Source organism: Condylura cristata, unplaced genomic scaffold (assembly GCF_000260355.1).
Source record: "Condylura cristata isolate star-nosed mole 26May11 unplaced genomic scaffold, ConCri1.0 scaffold00034, whole genome shotgun sequence".
Classification (NCBI taxonomy): domain Eukaryota; kingdom Metazoa; phylum Chordata; class Mammalia; order Eulipotyphla; family Talpidae; genus Condylura; species Condylura cristata.
Window position 1 is genome coordinate 10,256,898 of NW_004567135.1, and position 25,552 is coordinate 10,282,449.

Sequence of the window (25,552 nt, forward strand, 5' to 3'; positions counted from 1 at the left end):
CGCCCCGAGACTCTGCATCAAGATTTCATTACTAGTATACATCATTTCTGGTAAAAGCAAACAAAGATATGAAAGAAATTCACCTATTTGCTGTGGTGGAGAAGATGCAGGAATTGGTTGTTTGAATTCTCCTTCCAGCTTCTACAACAAAGGGATTAAATTAATTCTCCAATACAATCTCAACAATTAGGCAAAACAAATGACTACATACAAAGAGGGTTATCAGTGTTTGATAATCTCTGTCACAGGTGTCAATGTGACATTTTTTCTTGGCAAATTTTGCACTATAGAAATATTTTAAGTAAACAAAATTTCACAACGGGAATGGCAAACCTACTTGAGAACCTGAAAAGCCATAGTCATCTTTTCCCTGAAGACTTTCTAGCCCTTGGTCACCCTCTGGTTCCACGCTGACATCCTCACTGAGCATTTCATCAGCTTTTTCAATAATTTCCCGCACTTGATCCACAAATGAATCTCTCTCGGTTGCTAAAATAAAGTCGTTATTCACCTGCAACAGAAATACTATGTCAGTTTAATAAAGTCTCTCAAGTTTTTTTTTAATGATACAATAGTTTATTTTTACATCATTTTGTACTTTTTTTTTCATCTCAACTGTAATCCCTGTGGGTTTCCCATCACCAAGTCACCCATCTGCCATTGCCATAGTCCAGCGCACTTCCCTCCCCCCACTGTTTTTGGTCCCATTCCCCACTCCACCCCCACAAAATGTCTCTGGCATATGGCTGACCATTATTATTATTATTATTTTCTCGCCTGGTCCATTATACACCTGCTATGAGCAAAACCATCTGGTATTTTTCTTTTTCTTTCTGGCTTATCTTACTAAGCATGATCTTTTCCAGCTCCATCCATGTTGCTGCAAAAGATGTGTTTATTTTTTTTGGTTGCTAAGTAATACTCCATTGTATATATGTACCACATCTTTTTAATCCTGTCATGTACTTTTTGGGCACTTGGGCTGCTTCCATGTCTTTCCAATTGTAAGTAAAGCGGCAATAAACATGGAGGTGCAGGTATCCTTTTGAATCAGTGTTTTTGTGTTTTTTGGGTAGATACCTTGGAGTGGGATTGCTGGGTTGTATGGAAGCTCCATATTTAGCAGTTTGAGGAACCTCCAAACAGTTTTCCATAGTGGTTGTACTAGTTTGCATTTCCACCAGCAGTGCAGAAAAGTTCCTTTTTCTCCCCATCCTCGCCAACATTTGTTGCTGCTAGTTGTTTGTAGATGTGCCATTCTCACTGGGGTGAGGTAGTAGCTCACTGTGGTTTTAATTTGCATCTTCCTTATTACAAGTGATGTTGAACATTTTTTCATATGCTTGTTGGCCATCTGCATTTCCTCTTTGGAGAAGTGTATTTTTAGTTCTGCCCATTTTTTGATGGGGTTGTTTATCTTTGTTGAATTTCATCAGTTCTCCATATATCTTTTTGATCAATCCTTTATTGCTAGTTTTGTGTAAGGAAATTTTTTCCCAATCAGTGGGATGTCTGTCTTTTGTACTGTCTCTTTTGCTGTACAGCTCTTTCACTTGATGTAGAGTTCCATCTATTTATCCTTGCCTTCACTATCATTGCATTGGGTGCTCTATCTTTTAAGATGTGGCTGAAGTGTATGTTGTGTAGTGTTTGGCCCATTTTTGCTTCCAGGTATTTTATAGTTTCTGTTCTTATGTCTAGGTTTTTAATCCACTTTGAGTTGATTTTTGTGTATGGTGTGATCTAGTTTCATTTTTTTTTCATGTAGCTTCCCAATTTTTCCAGCACCATTTGCTGAACAAACTTTCTTTGTTCCATTGTATCTTCTTTGCTCCTTTGTCAAAAATTAACTGTCCATAAACCTGTGGGTTTATATCTGGGTTTTCTATTTGAATCCACTGATCTGTATGTCTATTCTTGTTCCAGTACCATGCAGTTTTGATTATTATGGCCTTGCAGTATAGCTTGAGGTTTGGGATTGTAATGCCTCCATTCTGTTTTTTCTTAGTCATGAAAGTTTTAGCTATTTGAGGTCTTTTGTTGTTTCATATGAATCTCATTAATATTTTTTCTATTTCTTTGAAGAATGTCATTGAGATTTTTATTGGAATGGTGTTAAATCTGTATATTGCTTTTGGCAGGATGGCCATTTTGATGATGTTAATTCTCCCGATCCATGAACAGGGGATGTCTTTCCATTTCATGATGTCTTCTTGTATTTCTTTTAACAGTGTTTTGTAACACCTCTTTTGTTAGGTTGTCTCCCAGGTATTTGATTCTTTTTGTTTTAATTGAAAAGGAGATGATTTTTTAAAATTTCTGCTTCTTCTGATTGGTTGGTTGTATACAGGAAAGTCTCTGACTTTTGTGTGTTGATTTTAGATCCTGCTACCTTGCTAAACTGGTTGATGGTTTTGATTAATTTCTCTGTGGCGTTTTTAGGGTTTTCCACGTAAATTAACATATTGTCTACAAATAAGGATAGTTTTACTTCTTCTTTCCCTATTTGGATACCTTGTATGTCTTTTTCCTGTCTTATTGCTCTGGCAAGTCTCTCAAGTTTTAAGTCATTCAATTACCACTTTCATGACTTCAGCCCTATCTGCAAAACACATGTTTTATTTGCTATGTGAGTTTTACAATGCTCACTTAGACATGTCATAGACAAAAACATTTCTAGATTGTATGTTATTTGAACAAACTAGATTTAGTATGTTATTTGTATTCACAATGAAATAAGTACTTAATGTCAAAACAGATTACAAAATACTGCTTATTTATGCAGGGCAGTGGATATTAATCAAGTACTAAGACAAAATGTGAAATTCAAAATGCAGACATACCATAATTGTTGCTATCTCCTCAGGGTTGTCACCATCTAAATCAAATTTGAATGTAACCATTTTCCTATTGTGAGTCTCTAACTGACATTCTACTACCCGGTCTCCTTTATTTGAAACCTAGAAAGAAAAAAGAAAAAGCACTGCATATTTCAGAAAATATACTCACAGCACTGGTACTGATTTTGAGAAAGTAATGCAGATTACCATTTCAACTTAACCCTTTTTCACTACTCCTTGGATCACTGGTACTTTGTCTCTCTACTAAGACTAAGGAAACGCTAAGATTATCAGCCTTCGAGTTACTGATCTTCCATGCAGTGAAGACTGCAATAAGGACTATAGAGGGATTATAAAGTCTTCCTTCTACAAAGTAAACTTATTCTTTTTCATTTTTAAAAAAGACAATTAGGGCCCTCCCTGGCGGCACACTGGGTTAAAGAGCAGTACTGCCAAGTGTGCTGCAGTTGCTTCAATGAGAGTTTGATACCCAGCATGTGAGCTGACTCACAAGGCACAGCAGACCTCTCCTAACCCACTCACTGCTACCACAAGCAGTGTAATTTGTCAGTCTGACTGTTCTGCTCCCCACTGTCTCTGGTGAATCCTCTCACTGCCCCTGTGCCTCCGGCCTGTATCCCAGTTCTGTATGAATAAATAAAGCTTAAAAAAAAAAGATAATTAAACATTTAAGCAAGAAATTACTTAAAAACAAAACACTGAGATATCACCACACCACACGTACAACCAAGGCCATCAGGGTCCTCCACCACAGTCTACTGGTCCCTATATATTTTGTTCTTTACACTCATTTTCTCTTTCTGCCAGTCTCAATTCTATGGTCAGATTTCTAGGGTTTGTTATAGGTTTGGTTGTATCTGGTCCTTTGAATTGTTTTTCTACATTCCACATGATAGTTGTCTTTCTCCTTCTGATTTACTTCACTCTGCATTATCCCCTCCAATTCCACCCATATTATTGCATTTGGAAATAGTTCATCTTTTTTGTTTTTTAAAATAGTTAAGTAGTTACCCATTGTGTTACTGTAGCACATATTTTTCATCTACTCATCTATCTTTAAAGATTGTTTCCATAACTTGGCTATCATAAGTGCTGCAATGAACACAGGAGTGCACATATTACTTCAAATTCATGTTTTTGCTTTTTTAAGGTAACTATCTGGGAGTGGTATTGCTGGATCATATGGTAGACCTATTTTTAATGTTCTGAGAAGCCTCCAAACTATTTTCTATAGAGGCTGGACCAGTCTAAGTGCCCACTAACAGTGTATGGCAATTGCTTTCCTTTTGCATCCTTGCCAACACTTGTTTCTGGTCTTCTTGACATGAGTCTTTTTCTGAAATGTAAATAGTGCCTCATCACAGAAATATGGAAAGTAGCAATACATTCAGGTATTCAGAACATCCTAAACATTCCTCAATACACCTGAGCCTTAAGATATATTGAAACGATATCAACAAATTACACGAAAACCACAAAACAGCAATACTTACATTCAAAATTCTCAATTTTGGACGTGAAGTCTTTTCATGACGAGAGCGACTTCTTACAGATTTTCGATAATGTCGTTTAGTAGTTCTGCCTTCGTGTCTTCCACTGGATGATGGGACATTGTCATTGCCATCACTCATACCTGAAGCAACATCTGAATGTGCACTTTAAAAAAAAGTTGAGTTAATAATATGAGATACAAGTGTATGACATTTTTTTTTAAAAAAGATTTATTTATTTATTCATATGGAACTAGGGTACAGGCCAGAAATGTGGAGGGTGAGAGGATTCACCAGAGACAGAGAGAGGAGCAGAGCAGACAGATCGACGAAGTACACTGCTGAGGGGAGCAGCGGGCGGGTCAGGAGAGGTCTGCCTCGCCATGTGGTCCTCCGGGGCAGGCAGGAATCGAACTCATGCGGAAGTGGCGTTAGCTTCTCAGTGCTGTGCTTTAACCCGCTGCGCCACCAGGGAGGGCCACAAGTGTATGATATTTTTAAGTTTTATACCCTCCTACCTACCAATCAAGGAAAGAGAATTTTACTTTTACATACCTGTCTAAAGAAGAGACCAAAGCAGTAGGCTGGGTAGGCTGTGGCTGTGCTATTGGAATTGGCTCTGAAGGAGTAATCTGAGAGACTCCCTGAGTACTCTGTGAATAGAATGGATAATTCAATCTTAGCAGTGATAGATTTTGTTAATCACCATCCCCAATAGCTATTCCCCCCCACTTTTTTTTTTTCAACTATCCTTTCCCTACGTCTGAGAAGCACTATACTTACAAGTAACTCTTAATATTCAGTATCTAGAGAGATGGCGGTCTTAAAATTCCAAAGTAAGTTTCTACGTTAATCTCTGGTACAGACTGCATGGTGTGACATCAGCCAACACAGTTGATTGGTAGTGATAAACTACAACTTGTCATGCAGACAGCATCTTACCAGAAGTGTGCAATAGGGCAGGCAGAAGAAAGTGCAAAGATGATTCAGACCTTTCTCCTAGTAGGATAAGATATTCTTATGACTGCCAATGGCAAGAATTTGTGAAAGGATAAGAGTAATGGCTAAAATACTAGCTAGAGAAGTGAAGTGCTAATAGAACTATTCTTTTCCAAGGCACACTCACTTCCCAGCAGAACAGCCAGTGGCAACAAGGCCCCCACATTGGCATTTCATTCTGCTGTAAGAAAAAGTCATTCAGAAGTTAGTTTGATATAGTTTCCACACGTCTAAACTAGGTCAACCTGGGTTACTCCTTTTTCATTTTTTAGACATTATATATAAACATGCAAGGAATTCCATTTACCTCCAGAGCGGCTTGCTGGGAGGATGTTGTGGGGGCTTGTTGTGCTAAACTCACTGCTGGTTGAGTCACTTGAACCTGTCCTCCTATACTGCCCATAGGAACCAAAAGATTTGATTCAACATAAGGCTGCACCACTGCAGGAAAGTAACCTGGTGTAGCCAAGGCTTCTGTTGGCATGGGAGGGGATAAGAGTGTAGCAGGGTTGCAAGCAGAAGCCACGCTGGAAGAGGGAGGAATGTTTGAATCTCCTGGGTACTGTGGTGGTAGTCGAGATGGGAAGCCCTGTGATAGAAATGAGGAAGGCAAGTTAGTACAGGCTGGATAATCAAATTAGCAAAACAGGAAGACAAGGGGGGAAAAAAGGGGAAAGCAAGCAAATAGCAGAGAATAGCAACTCATCGCTGTAATAATTTAAAGATGATTCTTGAAATGGCAGTCCAATTTCAATTCAGGGGACTCTACAATTATACTTTAAGTAGCCAGATTTTCTTCTCCTTTGAGAGACTATTTAAATAGGAATAACAGACTTAGTTACTTCTTACAAAGAAAGAAACAAACTATTTTTGGTATCTCTTAAATGGGAGAATGCAAAAACTCTTCAAGGTCTCAGTCATTCCTGTGATAACATGCTAACCTTCTAAATCTAAACAGAATGATAACATGCTAACCTTTTAAATCCAAACCCTGGAGCTTTTTATTGATACCAATTGGCTATTCTATTTATCTATGAAAAAAGTAGACTGATGCACTTCACTATTAGTCATATCTAGCATTTAATCAGATTATAGTGGACACAGAGAGAACCGTTTTCTCCCAAGAGATGTCTTAAGAAAAACATAAATGGTATCATCAGACATCATCACCCTATCCTTTCTCAGAATTTTACTGTTTTAACAGCTCTAGCAGAGATCAAAAACTTTTGTTATTGGTAGTTAATACTCTGATTAGATTTTCAAGCCCAGGATGGTGTGCTATTAAACCAGACCCTCTGGTGCCCTTTTTTATGTTAGTCAACACAATACCTGGTACAGAACATCTCCAGAGGGAAGTGGAACCTCAGCAGCTTGTCCAAGGCTAGCTGGTATTCCCATGGACTGAACTGCTGGTTGCAGGAGCTGTGGGTGAACCTGACTTGGTAGCTGAGTCACAGGTTGCAGAAGGGTTGGAAGCTGACTAGGAACCATAGTTGATCCCCCTGGGATTGTAGCTGCTGTAGCAGATGAAGCCAAGGTAAGCAGAGGCTGATTAATGCCAGCTGCCATTGTGATGGGCAGGGATGAGAAGCCTGTCTGAGCTGCAGACACATGAGGAGCTGATATGGGAATTTGAGAGACAGGGTACTGAGGGAGTAAGGAAGTAGGGAGTGGCTGTCCCACAGGGAGGAAATGAGCACCAGTGTGGACTGGAACAACTGAGGGTTGTGTTGCAACTGGGATCTGAGGTTCGCCTTGAATAGTTGGTACTGGCTGGGAAACTGGAAGCTGAGAAGGTAGAGAAAAACAAAATAGACTTTAAAAAAAAAAAAAAAAGAAAAAAAAAAGCAAGGCTGCTAAAAGCAAGTTTCACTAGCCAAAAAGAAGAAAACATAAAAAAACAAAAAACAACCAACCCTGCATACATTAGTGTAAGTTAATATGCCACATAAGAGTAGGGAAAGGATAGCAGGACAAGAGGCTGATAAACTAACTATTGTCCTATATCTTTGCAGAACATTTTGCAAAGGTTTCATTCACTGTTTAACAATAAAAGGTAGATCTTTTCACGGGAGGTTTTTATGAAAAAAATTTTAATGAAATCTATTTCACATACCATAATGAAATGGCATGTTTGCTGTCACTAAGTCTATATGCTATTATACCAGAACTGAAATTCCTTCCCAATGAAATTAGATTTTACCCACATTGCTACTACAATTCTTAAGTCTATAAAATTAGGCGTAATTACCTTATTCTATTGATTCTAGGATGCAAGCATTCCTTTCAACCACTTCATCATTTAAGTAAGTGTTAAACTGAAATATCTCACACAATTGCATAAAATGGTTAACATTTTATAATTCATAGCACCTCAGATGGCAATAATATATGGCAATAACACCACAATGTGCCAAAAGACAAGCACAACAAGCCTCAATGAAGAAAGATTGTAAAGGTCTTTGAAAAGACCATACTCCCAAAGGGTACTTTTCATGACCTACTGTCAGTAGCAATGAGGGAGAACAATATAAAGTTCTACATGAAAATACAGCCTAGCTGCAAATTCAGAATACTAAATTTAGTTGACATAATTCTAGACAATATCACAGGTTCAGTTACCAAACCACTTTCATTTAATACCAATCAAAATGATTTTAGACTGATAAGCCTTTTTGGATTGTTAGTGCTATCAGTATAGACACATTTACCAATTACCACTGGGACTTGGAAGAATGGAAAATATGGACCATGGTATGTACCATTAGCCACTGCATAAGGAGAGAAGAACAATTTCTATCATGAAACTAACCAATTTCATTATTTTACTATTAGACGAAAAGGTAGAAGAAGCCCATCCACACAAAAGGACAAGTTACAATCAGATCTTTCTTTTAGAAATTAAAGAGTTTACCTGTTTCCCAGCTGACACTTGAGGCAAGACCTGTGGAGCTTGAGGTTGACTCACTGGCTGTACAGGAGTGGCCTCAGAGGTTGATGTCTGTGGAAGTGAATACTGCACTGTCTGTTGAGGAGGGACTGTTTGTTGTATCCCCTGCTGTTGAGGAAAAAAATTTAATTGTTCAGTTTTAAGTCATCAATTACATGCTTCTAAGGAAGTATGTTTGCCTAAGGGTTTCACTGTCTATGTGATGTCAATTTCCATAATCAACACATGAACAAACCCAAATGAATCAATTCCCCTTTACATTTCTCATGTTCTGTTTTTTTTTTGTTTTTTTTTTTTTTTGATGATACACCACCAAGAATAAATAACCAATGTTCCAAAAATCACCACTGGTTCTTCACCCAACATCCTCCTTTATCGCAACAGCCGGTTATTTGCAACACTTTTAGATACCACATCCAATATCCAACCAATCGGTTTTCTTGTACTCTCTCTTTTCTCTTTTTCCTACAATTTCTGGTATTCACTCTCACTTTGGTCCTATACTAACTCAATCCAATCTCCTCCTTTAATCACTTTCCAGTAAACTATTTCACCAATTGTATAATTAATATGCTTGAAGAATTTCTATTCAAAATAATTTTGAATTTATCATTTATTGATGTTACTGTCAAAATGAGGTTTCCTTCATTTCAAAGGACATTATCACTCAACTCATAGTAGGACAAAGAGAAAGACATCTGGGAATCAACCATGTGTAAGGGGCTCTGGTCAATATTAAACTCAGTAACATGTGATATATAACTATACCCAAATATTAAATTTTGTTATAAGTCAAGCAAACAACACAAGACTATCATCCCAAAATTAATGGTCCATTCCTGCATAACAAAAATAGAACTTTATAGATGACTGTCAAAACTCTTTAATAACTATAATTAAAAATTCAAATAAAAGTTAATAAACACCTGTAATAAAAATTTAGAAAAAAGTGGAAATACCCCTAAACACTAATTCTCCAGAGGCAACCACTGTTGGTAATCTGGCATATCACCTTTATGGGTTTTTGTCTAAGCACAAGTGGTAATTTACTCATAGGTAGATTTTTCTTTTTTTTGTTCTATTAATACTGTTCTATGATTTTGTCATTTTCATTTCAGCTATTAATGATTTTGATATCCTAATGATTAACACTTGATTAAGAAAAATTTATATATAATTTACAACATTGTTCTTTTTTTTACATTGTCTGCTTTGTTTTCTCAGGTAGTCCCCACAGAATTTCCCTTGTGGTCTTCCTACCCTTGAGTATTTTCTTTTTAGCTACTTAAAATAATGTTACAACCAATATCCTTTACATGTATGTCCCTGTCCAAACAACTAATAGGTCACTGTTGGTATAAAATAAGCTATTTGTTTCACACACACACACATGAAACATATATATCTTTGATATAATCAATATATGTTATTTGCTTACCATGTAAAATATGGTATAGCAGCTTTCAAATATACAATATAGTATTATTAACTATAATTGCCATACTCTACATTAAATCCCCAGGACTTTATTTTCCTTTGTATACTTTTTGTATATTAACCACCTTAATTAATCACCTTAATATCCTATATTTTGCTAGTTGACACTATGCAGTATCTGCTCTCCTGATATTTATTTCTTACTTCTTTCTTATGTATATTAAAATTACTATAAGAATGCCAAATATAATGGTGATAGAAGTTGTTTTATTCTTATATAATTATTTCTGGTAATATATTCTTATTTTTTTTTTTTTAAAGATTTATTTATGCATACAGAACTAGGATACAGGCCAGAGGTGCAGGGGCGATGAGAGGATTCACCAGAGACAGAGGGGGCAGCAGAAGAGGCAGACTGACGAAGTACTCTGCTGAGGGGAGCAGTGGGCGAGACAGGAGAGGTCTGCTGTGCTGCACACCATGTGGGTTACCTCTGGGGCAGGGATTTGAATTTGCATCTAAGCAGCTTAGGCCAGCTTTGCAGTGATGCAACTTTAGCCTTTTGTGCCACGAGGGAGGGCTAATATATTCTTATTTTAACTTAAAAAATATGAACAAATGGCTGCTGAATTACTTTATTTTTAGAAACTAAGATATATCATGTATCCAACTATAAGGCGACTCTGGATGACAATGGGGAAGACAATTTCCCCATTTTTCCACTGAGAAAGAAGAACTAAAAAAAGAGAAAGCCTTTTGGTTAAACTGAATATACTTACACTTTAAAGAATTAATATTAAAATATCTACAATTATTTATGTCAATAATTTACATATCTAAGACTATATGTTACGCAGTATACTAATTGAAAAATACTGTACCTCTGTAATTCAAGCTCTTCATTTGCAAGCGTATTGATCTTTACTATGGCTACCTATGAATGTTCTAGGTTTTAACATAGTATTTTCTCTTTAAGTTGGGTCTTGAGGCAAAATTTGCAATGACAAACACTTGTTTAAGTAATATTGGAAGAGCTGGGCTCATTTTTTACATTTATTTTATAGGTTTATACCCATATAGTGCTTGTATAACTTCTTAAAGTTGTACATGCTGTGTACAATGACATACAGAATCCGGGAATAGTGAAATTGCTCCCTTAAGACTAAGAACTAAATCTATGCTTAATTTCTATTTTTTATATTAAAATCAGTTTTGTTAATGTTGTCTAAATATTTTTAGTCACGTATTTTCTCACCAGTTTTATTTTATTCCATTAACAGTTTTGGGTTACTGTTCAAAATAAAAGGCAGGGAGAGCTTATAATATGAGTATAATAAAGACCTGAATATCTGGTAATTCCCTTCTTTTTGCTAAATGTGAGGAAAAAAGCCCCATTGGAGCACATGATTACCTCTCTTCCATACCCCATGAGTGTGGAACCATGTTTTACATCAAGTTTTGGACTTAACAGTTGTTTCCTGAACCTGTACTAAATTAACCTGTGCTTTTAGCTAAAATGAACTAGAGGCTGATATCTCTATCTCACATGTTTTTCTATCTTTGGGCCTTCAATTTTGCTTATATTGACGGTTTTCCCCCTTTTGGCCTTTATTATTCTGCATTTCGAATTCAAACACTATCTCTTTCAGAAAACCTTCACATGGGAGATCTTAAAATCTCTCATAACATAATTAGATAGTAGTTAAATGGAGAGTTGTGGAATCACACTACTTGGATTGAAATTCTGTTTTCTACTTTTTATAAACAATGTCAGCTTGGGAAAATTACTCATTTCTTCAGATTTCAGGCCACTTAGAGTGTAAATAAGGATAACTTACAAGGTTCACATTAGGATCGTATAAAAACTCAAGCAAAATGCTCTGCAAGTTGTATGTAATGTTATTTGCTTTGTAGGCACTCACATATATTTATTGGATTAAATAGGCTACATGAAAATAGTAATACCTGATCTATGATGGTAGACTCTCATTGCTTAAGAGTATATGGCCTGGCCCTCCCTGGTGACACAGCGGGTTAAAGCACTAAGAAGCTAAAGGCACTTTCGCATGAGTTTGATCCCCGCCTACCCGGAGGTGATTCACACTGTGAGGCAGACCTCTCCTAACCCACCCGCTGCTCTCCTCAGCAGTGTACTTTGACGATCTGCCTGTTCTGCTCCCTACTGTCTCTGGTGAATCCTCTCACCGCCTCTGCACCTCTGGCCTGTACCCCAGTTCTGTATGCACAAATAAGTAACTCTTTAAAAAAGATAAAAGAGTACATAGCCCTTCAGAACAGGAACTCAATTAGTAAAAAACCTGTTCAATTAGTCAAGGATGGGACCTGTCAAAAATGAGCAGTTTTATATACACATGCCCTCACACTTTGCTTATAATAATTGACAGCATGTATGTTGGTTATACCTTAAAAACACTTAGGGAGAAATAATGCCTCTGGGAAGGTCAAAGTACATGGTAAATTTTTTGTACCCAGGCACATTGGACAATAATCAATACTTCAGCTAAACAGGTACTATTTAGCATGGCAGTTTGGCACCATGCTTTGTATAAACTAGCCTCACAAAACCAGTTCAAATAGCTTATACTGACTGTACTAACAGTCACAGTTGTCAGTATTATAGTAACATGAATGCTTGATGGAAACACCTGTTCACAAGCATCAGTTGAAAAGAAAGTAAGAAATACCCTATGATTCCACATGTGCCACATGGATATTATTAAACAAGTAGAGCAGCACATGACCTTGCTTGTGGCAATTACTAAGTTTTCCAGTAGGAAGAGGCTATTTTTGGTACTTAATTAAGAGCAAGCACAAGCTGGAAGGAACACTTAAAAAACATGAAAAAAAAAAAAAACAAAAAAACAAGGAGTCCCTTATTCACTATATTCTAGAAGCCCATGAAATAAATTTAAGCCAAAGTAAATTTTTTCCCTCATGCTAATACAATGAAATGAAACATACAATTATCTGAAGTAGGGCTGGAACCTGAGAATAAGTAAATTAACATCACATCTAAAAAACAGATTATCAGATCAATGTGGGGAGGGAACTCAATGGACTAGGTAGTGGGCCACAGGAGCTTTGGTGGTAGGTACATTATGGCAAAAACACTTAAGGGGCAGGTGCTATAGTCCCCAAATACAAACAACAATGTAAACCAAAAATTAGCTTAAAAAAAAAAAAGTTATGTTGATAAACAAGAATAAAAATGAATAGATGAATTAAAGAAATTTAAAAAATGCAAGACTGAAATAAATTGAAAATATACCAAAAAATTAATAAGGGACTAATAAAATACTTGAAAATGGGAAAACTAAAAAAAAAAAAAAAAAAAAAAAAAAAAAAAGACTATAAATGTGTTAGTAGTGTTATGGCCTTTTTATATAGCCTTTTTTTTTTTTTTTTAAACTAAAGGAACTCTAGTAGCTAAACCAAATGCAGTTTCTTCCTAGGTACCTTTGTAGAGTCTTAAATCCTTACAGAACATTACTTATTACCAAAAAGAACACTATTCTAGAAATTCTGTAAATTTTAGTTTTCTCCATTTACTGTTGTGACTCTGGGAAAGTTCTAGTGTGCATTCATTTCTTGTACATTGAGGGCTCGATTTTATGATTCTACTTAATTTAAATATGAAGCTACAATTTAAAAATAATTCACAAAATAAAAGTTCTTAATAAAAAGCATTACTAAAACATAGTCTTTGTACTGAGGTAATATTCATTTTGACACATTTCCCCACAGTAAAAACCAACTACCTAATTCTTTTGACTTGACATTTATGGGACTACCATTTACTACCTTTGCATATTTTTCTCATCACTGAACTCAATACTGTCTCACTATCTTCTTAGTTTGGTACTAGATCTATATGCCCAAATACAAGAGATATAACAAATTCCTTTGTAAAGGAAAAAGAGAGCATTTACTTAGCTTTGCTCAGATAATGGCACAATGACAGTGCCTCTGTCTTCAATCAGTTTTATGTAACTTTTAGTTTGTGTTCTTATAAGGGGTTGTTAATACAATCAAAATAAGAATTTGTTAAAGGGAGGCAAAAATGTGACTCCTTGAACTTAATTATAATCAAAAATGGATTCAGATACTTATCTAGAAAAAAAGGCAGAAACAAAACAAAGCAGACAGTAACTACAAGTCCTTTACAATATAACACAAGGCGCTGATCAACCAGTAATATATATAAAACTAAACTAACCTTGTACAAGAACACTAATCTTAAATCTTAGTGTCAGATAACTACATGAACACATGTCAGACTAGAAGTAGCCTTTTGTATCAAGAATTAAAAGTTTTGTTTCAAAAACTCACAGAAACATTGCCCAATTTGTAATTTGATGTCACAAAAACATCTTCTTAGTGAAATGTCAATGAAATACTAATAAATCATGGAAAAATTTCAGTAAGATATGTATTGGCTACAAATTTTATAGCCTAATAATGATTTTATAGCTAACAAATATCCAGTTGTGTCCCAAAGAATTATTCCCATGCAAATAATTATTATTCATTAAAATAGTGATTAGCTAGATATATAATTTTAGAATTACCATTTTTACTATTGGATACATTAGCATTGCAGTAATCTCAAGTCTCTTGAAGCTTGTAGATAAAACCCCAAATTAGAAGTTAAAAAAAAAAATCCCTTCACCTCATCCCAGTGAGAATGGCACATCTTCAAACAACTAACAACAACAAATGCTGGCGAGGATGGAGAAAAAGGAACTCTCCTGTACTGCTGGTGAATGCAAATGCGTACAACCACTATGGAAAAATGTCTGGAGGTTCCTCAAACTGCTAAACATGGAGCTTCCATATAACCCAGCAATCTCACTCCTAGGTATCTACCCAAAAGACACAAAAACACTGATTCAAAAGATACCTGCACCTTCATGCTTACTGCTGCTTTATTTACAATTGGAAAGACATGGAAACAGCCCAAATGCCCAAAAGTGGATGACTGGATTAAAAAGATGTGATACATATACACAATGTAGTATTACTTAGCAACCAAAAAAAAAGGAAAGAAACTCATGCCTTTTGCAGCAATATGGACGGAGCTGGAGAAGATCATGCTTAGTGAAATAAACCAGAAAGAAAAGGAAAAATACCAGATGGTTTCATTCAAAGCAGGAGTATAACAGACCAGGAGAGAAAATAACAATAATAATGAACAGCTATATGCCAGACATTTTATGGGGGTGGAGTGGGGAATGGGATCAAAAACAGTGGGGGGAAGGAAATGCACTAGACTATGGTGATGGCACATGGGTGATTTGGTGATGGGATTACAATTGAGACGAAAAAATGCACAAAATGATGTAAAAATAAACTATTATCAAAAAAAAACTCAAATAGGGAAAAAAATCCCTAAAGTTATTGTTCTTAGGCTTTCATTCAGTGACTAACATAAAATCTGATACCCTGTCTTGCAGATTAGAAATTATTAAAAAGGCGCATAAAAAGGAGTATTAGAGTCAGGCACATTGAAAGCAATTAACAAAATGCTCAAAAAAGGACAAGTTGTAAACATAAATAGAAACAAACTGATATTCTGTATTGTTAATTTCTACATAGAATCATTTGTTAAAGGTAAATATATCAGTAATAATGATTTTTTAAAACTTTAACTTAGTAGATTAAAAAATACAGGTTTTCAAAAAGATTACTAAGCACAAGAAATGTAATGCCTCTTTCCTCTCAATTAGCAAGCCATTGAAATCACGAGTCTAACTCACAAAAGATGTTCTAGCTATCTATCGTTAGTCCATAACAAAGGTAATGAACTGTTCTCACCTGATGAGAATGTTGAATGGGCTGGGAAGATGGGACCCCTGTTAAGCTACTTGAAGATGGTTGACCCTGGCTTTGCGCCTGTGCCTGAAGGGAAGAAATGAATACAACAAATTAAATAAGTTCTAAGGTATGTAGAGAAAACAGTGGTTAGGTTTTTGCAGTAAACATTTCAGCTACTGGGAGTCTGCTTCAGAGCAAAATGAATACTTAGCTTGACTAAGTATGTGTTGGAGAGACTGCTAGGGCATCTTTTGTCAGATGAGACGGATCATATCACAGAGCGTATCTTGATTCCCTATAAAAACTATTGATGATTAATACCTAATAATTTACCATTCACTGCTTGGTCAAGAAATAATTTTGGTAGGTCAGAACAGTAACATTCATAATAAAATTATTACTGAAAACATAATAATTAAAACAAGGTAAATGTAAAAATCTTTGTATCTGAAGAAGAGGAGGCACATGATAATGCCAAATGAGTTCCTTTTGTTATTTCTTGTACGATGATAACTTTTATCAAAAGTGTAAAAAAAACCTATTATCAACTGTTACATACCTACAGTGGTAGTATATCATGGGCAATTATGTTTCCTCACCACCACCAGGGGCATTTTCGGTTGTCACAATGGAGAGAGGTGGTTGCTACTATAACGTAAGGTATAGAGACCAAGGGTGCTGCTAAATATCCTATAATGCATAGAGCAGCCACCCATGACACAGAATTATCCAACACAAAATGTTTACAGAATTGAATTTGAGGAAGCCTCACTTAGAATATTCCAACTTTCAAGAAGGGTAAAGGAGAAAGTAAGAAAAGAATGCAGGAATCTACACAGGGTAGTTAAGGAAATAAAAAGCTACCATTTTGAGGTTTCATTTCAGCTTAGTGGGATTTTTTTAGTAGTTTACTTGGCTATAACATCACATTCCATTGCACCTTTAAGTATTTATTTTTTCTGCACTTGTCTGTAAATTAACTATCTGATAGTTGAAATTTTACTTCAGAAAGTCTAAAGGACAATGGCTGGTAGTACATTAGAATATACAGTAAGGGGTGATGAGTATATAATGTGAGTATATAATGTGAGTATACTGTATGACAAGCAGTACAATTTCTGGACTTTTCTGCTTTTTAGTACTAGGCTAAGTAATTGATACTGTACATACATTTGCAGGGTTGTTTATGGGGAAATAACATACAAAGAAAGTAGGAAGAACACAGATAAGAGGGGACTATCTGAAAGATCCAAACTATCTTAAAAATGTAACTCCACAGACTTTCTAACATTTGCCAAAATGTGTCAAATGTTATCTGATTCCACTTCCTTGAATTCTATTGTGTCCACTACTTTGTCTTTATTTGCATGATAGTGTGTAAGCTTATACAGGTAAATAGCAAAATTTAAATTTGTCCAGAAAAAAATAAGATCATGAGGTATCTAATGTGCCTTAGCTTGCAACACATCACAAATTCTGAACAGGAAGACCACCACTTAGACTAGTTTTTTAGCTGCTAAAAATTAAAATCATTTTATGGATTAATATTTTACTTAGTCACATAACACAGCGACCTGTTTAAAGTCATTTGAAAAAGGCACCTTCATTTGTTAAGGCAATTTCCTAAGATATTTCCTTTCTCTTTTAAGATCTTCCACACTAATGAAAGTTCAGTGCATTTTTAATATTCAAACAAGTATTACTTACAAGAAAAATGTCATTATTATTCTTAAACTAGTCATGTTTGTTTCTAGGAAGAAATACTTAACATTACTATTTTTAAGTAATCAGTACATTATAGATACTTGTATTTTTATACTATTAACTGAAAACATACTACAAACAGATAAAATTGTTTCTGAGGAGTAACTATGATTCTAGCTTTTGTTTTTTCTCCAAGAGTTTGCACATATTACACATAAATTACGCAGTTTCTCTCTCTTATTTCTTAAATACAGTAGCTTATAATCCGCCAATGTGGAAAACAATACAAATAAAATTAAACAATATTCCTCATCAATGATAATGAGGGATAGAAGACTTAAATGTAATGATACAGAATAGGGTAGTTTAAAAGGATTGTGGAAGTTTTCCTATAACCTGTGGATGGAGTGTAGATCCTCCTGAAGATAATGAAGTAGATAAGACCTGCTGAGAGGTGGTTCCTTGGGGGAAACAGAAGAAAAGTGGGGATTCTTGCAACACTGTCTGAGGCAGACGGATAAAGGGTAATGAGACGTCAGAGCCAAAAGGTGCTGCTGCACCCCCTGTAGGGGGAGGTGACTGAAAATCACTGGGATCTGAAGAAGTAATTTGTGAGGAATCACTGGAATATTCTGGGCTTCCTATTGGCCAGTTCTGTCCGATAGGCTCTACCACAGAAACAGTCAATTCTGGGGCATGGTAATTATGCTGTTCTTCAGTCACAGGCTGCAGGCGGCCAGGTAATCCAACTGATTGAGGAGGTGTTTCTTCCTGATTTAAGTCCACTGCCACCTGTTGACTTCGGTAAACACGCTGTGGTAAAACTCCTCCTCCTTCTCCTGAAGAGGAGCTTGGTGTGTGAACATGAAACTCAAATACACAATTGCTTCTGCTCTCATTGTTATGAGTTAACACAGCAGGCGCAGAATGAGGAACAAAGATAGGGTGAAATTTCAAACGTGCAGCATCTGTACTGATAGGTGCAGAAACACTAGAGAGGGGAGATCCTGCATTCAATCCAGAATCTAATCTTAAATTCTGAAGGTGTCCTACCAGGAAAGCCTGTCCAGATGGAAATTCAAAGACAGAAGTTGAAGTAGGGCCCCTTTGGACTGGCTTCTGTTCAGGTATCTGTTTCATAGGGCTCGACAGTACTGGTGAGTTGTACGAAATACCCTCATACTGTTCTGTCACCTGTGTCTGGTAATGTACCCCAGCTAGATACACTGCTTCCTGAGGAATAAAATAGTGAGCTTCTTCTGGAAGTACTAGTCCAGGTCTATAGTCACTGTAAATTTGAGCTGGTTCAAACACAGGATGGGCCTGTATCTCACATGGCTCTCCAGTAATTTTACTGGTTGTAGTACCCAACATAACTACGGCCTCTGGTGTCCAGTTAGTTGGGTTGCCACCAGGTGGAAGAAGATTTTGGCCAACAGTCCTCAGCAAGGGCTGGAAGTGGCGTGTTTGGGCTTCCAGGAAGGAGGTGCTCTTACGCCGCTGGGAAATTGCCACCTTCGGTGGGCAGGTGGGAGGTGGTGAAAAAGAAACTGGACGTTCATGAATAGTTGGGAAAAATATCTGTGATTCTGGGTATGTTGGGGTCCCCCCACACGGATGCGCCATGGACTGAGGCTGTATCAACATGAATAAGACAAGTAATTCATACATTCATATGTGAAATTACATTAGACATGCACAACTGGGTAGCTCTGTGTAACCCTATGAAATGGTTACACCAAATTTATAATTAATAAATAACAATGCTTTTGGAAATTATGGGCTTAGTAAAACTCCATTAAATACATCCAGGATTAATAAGTTATTCTGTGAGACTCTTTGCTTTGGATAAAACTGCTTTTCCATAACTTTTCTGAAAGGAAGCAGAAGATATTCACTTCTTAGTGAGTATTTTGCCTGTACCACAATTAATATACTCACTCTGAAAACAGCATCAATTATATCAGTAGTAAAAAGAAAATTAAGCTTAATGGAAGACAATTCCAGGAAATTTTATTGTATCATTCCAACAACTTTTATAAGAAATGCTCTTCAACTTATATTTTTTTATAAAATGTCTTCCTATATCCTTACTATCCTGTGCAGAGTCTGAGGTCCCAGTGTTATTATTATTATTGCCTTTATCAACTCACTTAGTCTCCTAAGTATTAGTCAGAAGAGATTTTTGGTGGCTTGTAAAAAACACACCACTTGACCAGTGACAGTAATGTGATTCCTGTGTAACTCAAACTACAGGCAGTTCATTTTACTACATGAAATGTGTTATAGACGTCAAGTCACTGAATGTCCACTTTTCATCTGACCTCAGTTAATGGCTGAATATGGTGTGCAAATCAGATGAAGAGTAATATAAATAAGTCAACTTGATTTGATAGCACTTTTTGTTCATGGAAATTCTAGATTTAAGATTCCAAATTTAGAATCCACCCATACCAAATGCACAGTACACATTATAATAATTTACTTTCATCATTTCAATAGAGGAGACCCTCTCAAAGTTAGCAAAGTGGCTAACTAATTTGCTAATTTCTTCACAACAGCTAAAGAGGATTTCTGTTTTGAATCAGAATGTGCCATCTAACTGGTGTTAGTCAAGAAATATACCCAAGTCATAACTATATAATAAAAACCTGAAGATTTGGGTGCTATTAGATCAGAATGTAAACTATATTTTCTATATGGAAAAGCAGCAGCAAGATCTCACAGTGTTTAAAAAAACTTTAAAAGATGGATCATTCACATACATAAATGGGGCCAAAGAAAATCATATATACTATATATGGATAAATGTATTCATTAGGTACGAATTTCCATCTTCTTCAATCTCAGAAAAAAATTTCCATAAGGGAATATCATATGGCTTTTTGTTTTTCAACATACTGTTTTAAATTTCTAACAAATTAAAACCAACCTTTACACTTTAATTATTCTTTAAAGATAATGAGAAAAATTGGACTCATAAAGTTTCATTACTGTCTCTTCAGAATGAAGGGAGAAGAAAAATATTTAAATTAAATATACCTACTCTTTATTAGGAGAATGCAAGGGGGTTTATATATGTTCATAGGGCATAGGAGGATTTAATAAAAGCTAAGTTTTATTGCAGACACAATATATGTGATTGTGCCAACAGTATTCTCATTATACATCCTTGTCTTTTTCTGCCTTTACACTCTTGAAACAATAAAGGTTCCTAGGAGAACTGGTAGCCTAAAAGCATAATATATAATTACATTCAGTTCTGTTCATCTATTGATAATTTTTACTAAAATTCTTGATGCCTGGATGTATTCATTGGTAATAAACTTTCATTTGTCAGGAAATTATGGTTACATACAGTACTGACAAAGAGGGAAGGCAGGCTGGAGCGTCGGTGCTTGCGCTGTGAGGCAGAGTGCATAGGCAGGACACTCTCCAATGCTTTAGAAAGCTTTTCGGCAAAAGTTTCCTCAGGGGCAGTCCGAAGGAGGGAAGGAGAAAGAGGTGCAGACAGCACTGGTGGTGGGGTAGAAGGAGCACTGGGAGAGATGCGGGACAGAAAGGGAACAGCAGAAAGATGGGGGACACAAACCGACATGCTACGGCCACGACGAGGCTAAACAGAAAACAAACACACATGAAAACACAGTACTTTGAAAATAAAATAACCAAATGTACAATGATAATATGGCATAGTTGACATAAAGAAATGTTCCATTATCCTCCAATTCCACAAAGCCAATTTTTGGAGGAGAGATATAATTCCAGAAAGCACATGAAGCAGATCATAATATGCTCTCTATAGTTGGTCTAGTACGGTTTCTTTATGAAATTAATGGCCAATTATCTGCCTAAACAGTGTGAAATAACATTAACTATTACAAGTTTTAAGATTAAGAATGACCAATTTATTGAGATAGCAGAACAGAGAGGGAAAACAATGTATATTGTTTGTAGTTTGTACAAACTTCCCAAGATTAAACAAGAATAAATTTTGTTAGTTTAATATAAATTGTAAGATGTAGGAAAATTTAAAGATCAGGTTACTTTGCAGGAAAGCTCTGCTAACTTTAGAAAAGATTTCTGCATTCTATCTTAAAAGGTATCAAATTTAGAAAGTTGTTGATTCGCAGTATTTTATTTATTACACTTGCCTATCTTTATAAGGGACAAAGTCAATTTTTTACTAGGAAAAGTATTAACTTTCTAGCAGTGATTCACAAGACATTGTATATTTCTACAAAAGTAGTCAGTGAAAAACATCTTATGTGTGAATATAGAGGAACTTAAAATATTTCAGACACCAGAGACTGAACTTAGGTTTAAAAGTTTGAGGTACTTTTATATAAGGTTTCAGTACAGCTACAAGTACTACATATAATAATGGAAGGCGGTCCTGAGCAAATTTATATATTTCTTTTAGATACTGTGAACTGTGTAACTAATTGGATTTTCTCTTCTAAAATTGTCTCAGAGAATGCGTTGAGCCAAATTTGTGGTCCATGAGTATAAGTGTACAAGTATCATGATATGATTATTTGTTCTTTCTAGTCCTACTACTTTTCTCTATTTTTCACTTATTTTTAAATTCTAATTCAAAAGTGACAAAATATAGCCACCACAAATTCTTTTGGTAATGAGAATATAGTTAACAAAATTGAAAAAAATCCTTAATATTTATTACCTCTTAAAGATAATTCCATAGAAAATTGTTAGTAAAAGGCAAGAAATAGTTCTTTGGTATTAATAAATATAGCAATGTTTTTGGCTCAAATATTTAAAATTTCACTTCCATTCCTAGAGATGTGATGGTGAGAACCCTGTGATAAGGAAAGTCAATAGACTAAAAGCAATAGAAAAAAAACTAGTTATGATAATCCAGGGGACAAATCAATTAGACCAAGAATAAAAAGTGATGAAAAATGAAGACAAATAGTATTCATCAGAAAATAGGAATACATTTTCTTTCAAGTGTTCATTAAGTTTTTCTACCCTACTGTAGATTTATTATTAACATTAAAAATTAGATTGTTAAAACACTAGTACATTAGTAGCTTTGTGTTACTGTGGCCATTCATTGAGACCAAGCCAATGCAGAACTAATGAATGGATTTTAAAACAACATCTTTTATTCTAAGCTATAGGATAAAAGACCAGAGCAAGCAGAAGTATTTTCTTAAAAGAGAAAGATAATCATTCAATATAGAAAGAGTATTCCACAAAAGTTGTATTAAAAGCTTCTAAGTGGGGGCTGGGGAGGATCTGTCTACCTAAAAAGCTCACTAAGCAAATGGTATACAATGACCAGTTATTCTCTATACTCCAACTCCTTTCTAGAGCAAATGTATTTTATTTTTCTATAAAAACTTTACAGAAGGTCAACAAAAGAATTATCTGGTGACCTACTTTAACATCTATATGAGAAGAATGATTAATGTAAAATGTGGGGTAGTAATGTGTGTGTATGTGTATATATATACATAAAATATTTCAGGGAATAATCTCTGTAAGTTGAATCTGTAAATATATCAGTAACAAAACAGATACCAAATAAAGGGAAAAAGCAAATGAACATATACTAGGGAAGGAACTTGTGTCCAACAGACTTTAAGGCAGGAACAGCATAGCAACTGATGATTAACTAAACATAAGCGCTAAATTAAAACAGTCATACAAATAGAGGATTCCTGTACTCTAGAGTACTCACATGCAGCATTCTATAATGGTTTGAAGATCTTACCTGTGTTTTATACAATAAGAAATCTTACAGAAAATACTTAGCAATTTTTGTAATAAGTTTTTGGAAAACTTTTCTCATTCCCACACCTCAACCATGTGAAGTCCAACTCACAATGTTTTGTGAAGATTCAACACTACCATGCTAAAGAGAGCATTTCTTTTAATCAAATTCATTAGTCTAAATCTTATACACAGCTACTTCACATAAGAAGTTCAGCTAATTCCCACATATTAATGGACGTATCCTACCCTGTCTGAACTACTCCCATAATACTGTATAACAAACCTTTTCTTTAAAAATATACCACCTATCATTTTCCATTTCAAACTGATGTTAGATATTAGAAAGAATGTGAATGCACACATTATTTATTGGCTCTGATTATAACTAGCACTCTCTCATGCATTTACTTACCATACTTGAGGGTGGATACACCCCATGGGGCTGAGATTGTGCTTGGACAACAGAAGCGGTATGCCCTGGGATTGTGCCAGTACAATGTGCCTGTTCATGTTGGGATCCATATGAAACAGTCTGCTGGCTGCTCACTCGAGATTCTGTAAAGACAGATGATCCCTGACCACTGTCAACTGTCCCGTCAGCTGAAGGAGAAATGAAATGCCAAAAAAAAAAGGAGAGAGGAGAGACAAATCACAAAAAGCAGGTCTACATTTTCCCAACACAAACTCATGACTTAGGGTTAGCCAATTTTGAACTCAATGAAAAATGAATACTATTTTAAGTATATTTCTGTTTAAATGAAAAATTCATGGAGGAAGTTTTAATGTTTTAAAAATATTCCTTAGTTATCATAGAATATTACCTGACAATAAGGGAAATAAAATATAAAGTTCATCTTATGTTCGATACAGCTTTCAAAGTCTAACTTAGGAGAAAAGATAGACGGCACCCATTTCAAATTTCTTATATTTGGATCCACAATTCAAAATCAAAGGCTGATGCAAAATGATGACTAAGATAAAAAGCTAAGTATTATTAGTGTAGTTACCCACTCCCAAACACTTACATAACACAGATACACTAGGTTGTTGGTATTGCAGTTGTTGATGCTGATCTGCCTCAGGTTCTTCAGGTTCTACTTGTGTAGAAACCGAAGTTGAAGTGGTAGATGCAGTAGGTATGCCAGTGCTAGCAGGAGGGAGTTGCTTGACTCCGGCCTGGCAAGCGCTTGATTGCTGTTCTGGCTGCTGTTTGAGACTGCTCTCTTCCTGCTTTCTTTTTTCTTGTTCCTCCCGGACCAGCTGCCGTTGCTCTCGTTTTCTTTTAATTAATGACACCCTATCTTTGATGGCTTTTGCCATGGTCTTATGATCACCGTCACAGACATACCCAGATTCTACCTACAAGATGAAAGGGTATATTAGGAAAAATGTAAGATACAAACAAACAAAACACAAAGCCCCACAAACCTAAATCAAATAAGAAAATTTGGGGGGGGGGTTCCCTGGTCTCAGCACTATCAAGCTAATGCCAGCCACTGTGACATGAGTTTGATCCCCAGCCAGCAAGTTAATTCACATGGTGAAACAGACCTTTCCTGTCTCACCTGCTGCTCCCTGCAGCAGTGTATGTCAGATTTGCCTGGTCTGCTCCCCACTCTGTGTCTGGTGAATCCTCTCACCCCTGACACCTCTGGCATATGCACCAGCTATTGTATGCATAAATAAATACAACAATTTTTTCAAAAAAGGTACTTTTGCAAAGAAAGAGCAGAGAAGAAAATAATTTCTTGGTATTGGTCCTAACCAAATTCTTAAATTACTGCTCTGTTTTATGTATTTCCCTACCATTTTTATAGATACTAATGGGATAGGTGGCATTATTTTGGGGGAAAACATGTAAGATGAACATACAATCACTCCTCACAACAATAAAACAATGGTGAACCTAAAAAAAGTTCTAAAACCAAGAAACCTTCATTCTAATATACTTACTCTATTTGCTGCTTACATGTATCCATTATTATTAACCTGTGTTGCTTTTACTTTCTTTCACTAGGCAGCACTTAACAGATCATATATAACAATATATGATGGTTAAAAAAAATAAACTTCAAACAGTATCAATTAAAATTGGGCCTCCCTCATGGTACAAGGGAATAAGTCTCAGCACTATGAGGCTATCTGCAGCCACTGCAGCATGACTTTGATCCTTGGTCAGGGAGTGACCCATGTGGAGCAGCAGACCTCAACTGTCTTGCCCACTGCTACCCTCTACAGCGTATTTCAGTAGAGCTGCCTGTTATGCTCCTCACTGTGTCTAATGATACTTTCACCTCCCCCCTCTCCCATACTTCTGGTCCACACCCCAGCTCTTGTATATATAAATAAATAAAATAAATCTTTAAAAAAATATGTATCTCGGGCCCTCCCTGGTGGCGCAGCGAGTTAAAGCACAGCACTAAGAAACTAAAGCCGCTTCCGCATGAGTTCGATCCCCGCCTGCCCCGGAGGTGACAACATAGAGTGGCAGACCTCTCCTGACCTGCCCGCTGCTCCCCTCAGCAGTGTACTTC

At 35.9% G+C, this 25,552-nt stretch overlaps 1 protein-coding gene across 1 annotated transcript in view; it reads right to left on the minus strand.

Moving 5' to 3' along the window:
- Window positions 1-25,552, minus strand: part of WNK1 (WNK lysine deficient protein kinase 1) — a 129,479-nt gene that overhangs the window by 24,423 nt on the left and 79,504 nt on the right. Inside the window, exons 9-19 of the mRNA XM_004692541.2 lie at window positions 24,044-24,377; window positions 23,431-23,618; window positions 17,673-18,911; window positions 15,573-15,656; window positions 8,265-8,408; window positions 5,658-5,939; window positions 4,907-5,004; window positions 4,355-4,517; window positions 2,844-2,960; window positions 338-511; window positions 84-141 (exon numbers count right to left, since the gene is read on the minus strand). Of these exons, the coding sequence (XP_004692598.1) occupies window positions 84-141; window positions 338-511; window positions 2,844-2,960; window positions 4,355-4,517; window positions 4,907-5,004; window positions 5,658-5,939; window positions 8,265-8,408; window positions 15,573-15,656; window positions 17,673-18,911; window positions 23,431-23,618; window positions 24,044-24,377 (2,881 nt within the window). The remainder of the gene's footprint in view (window positions 1-83; window positions 142-337; window positions 512-2,843; window positions 2,961-4,354; window positions 4,518-4,906; window positions 5,005-5,657; window positions 5,940-8,264; window positions 8,409-15,572; window positions 15,657-17,672; window positions 18,912-23,430; window positions 23,619-24,043; window positions 24,378-25,552) is intronic.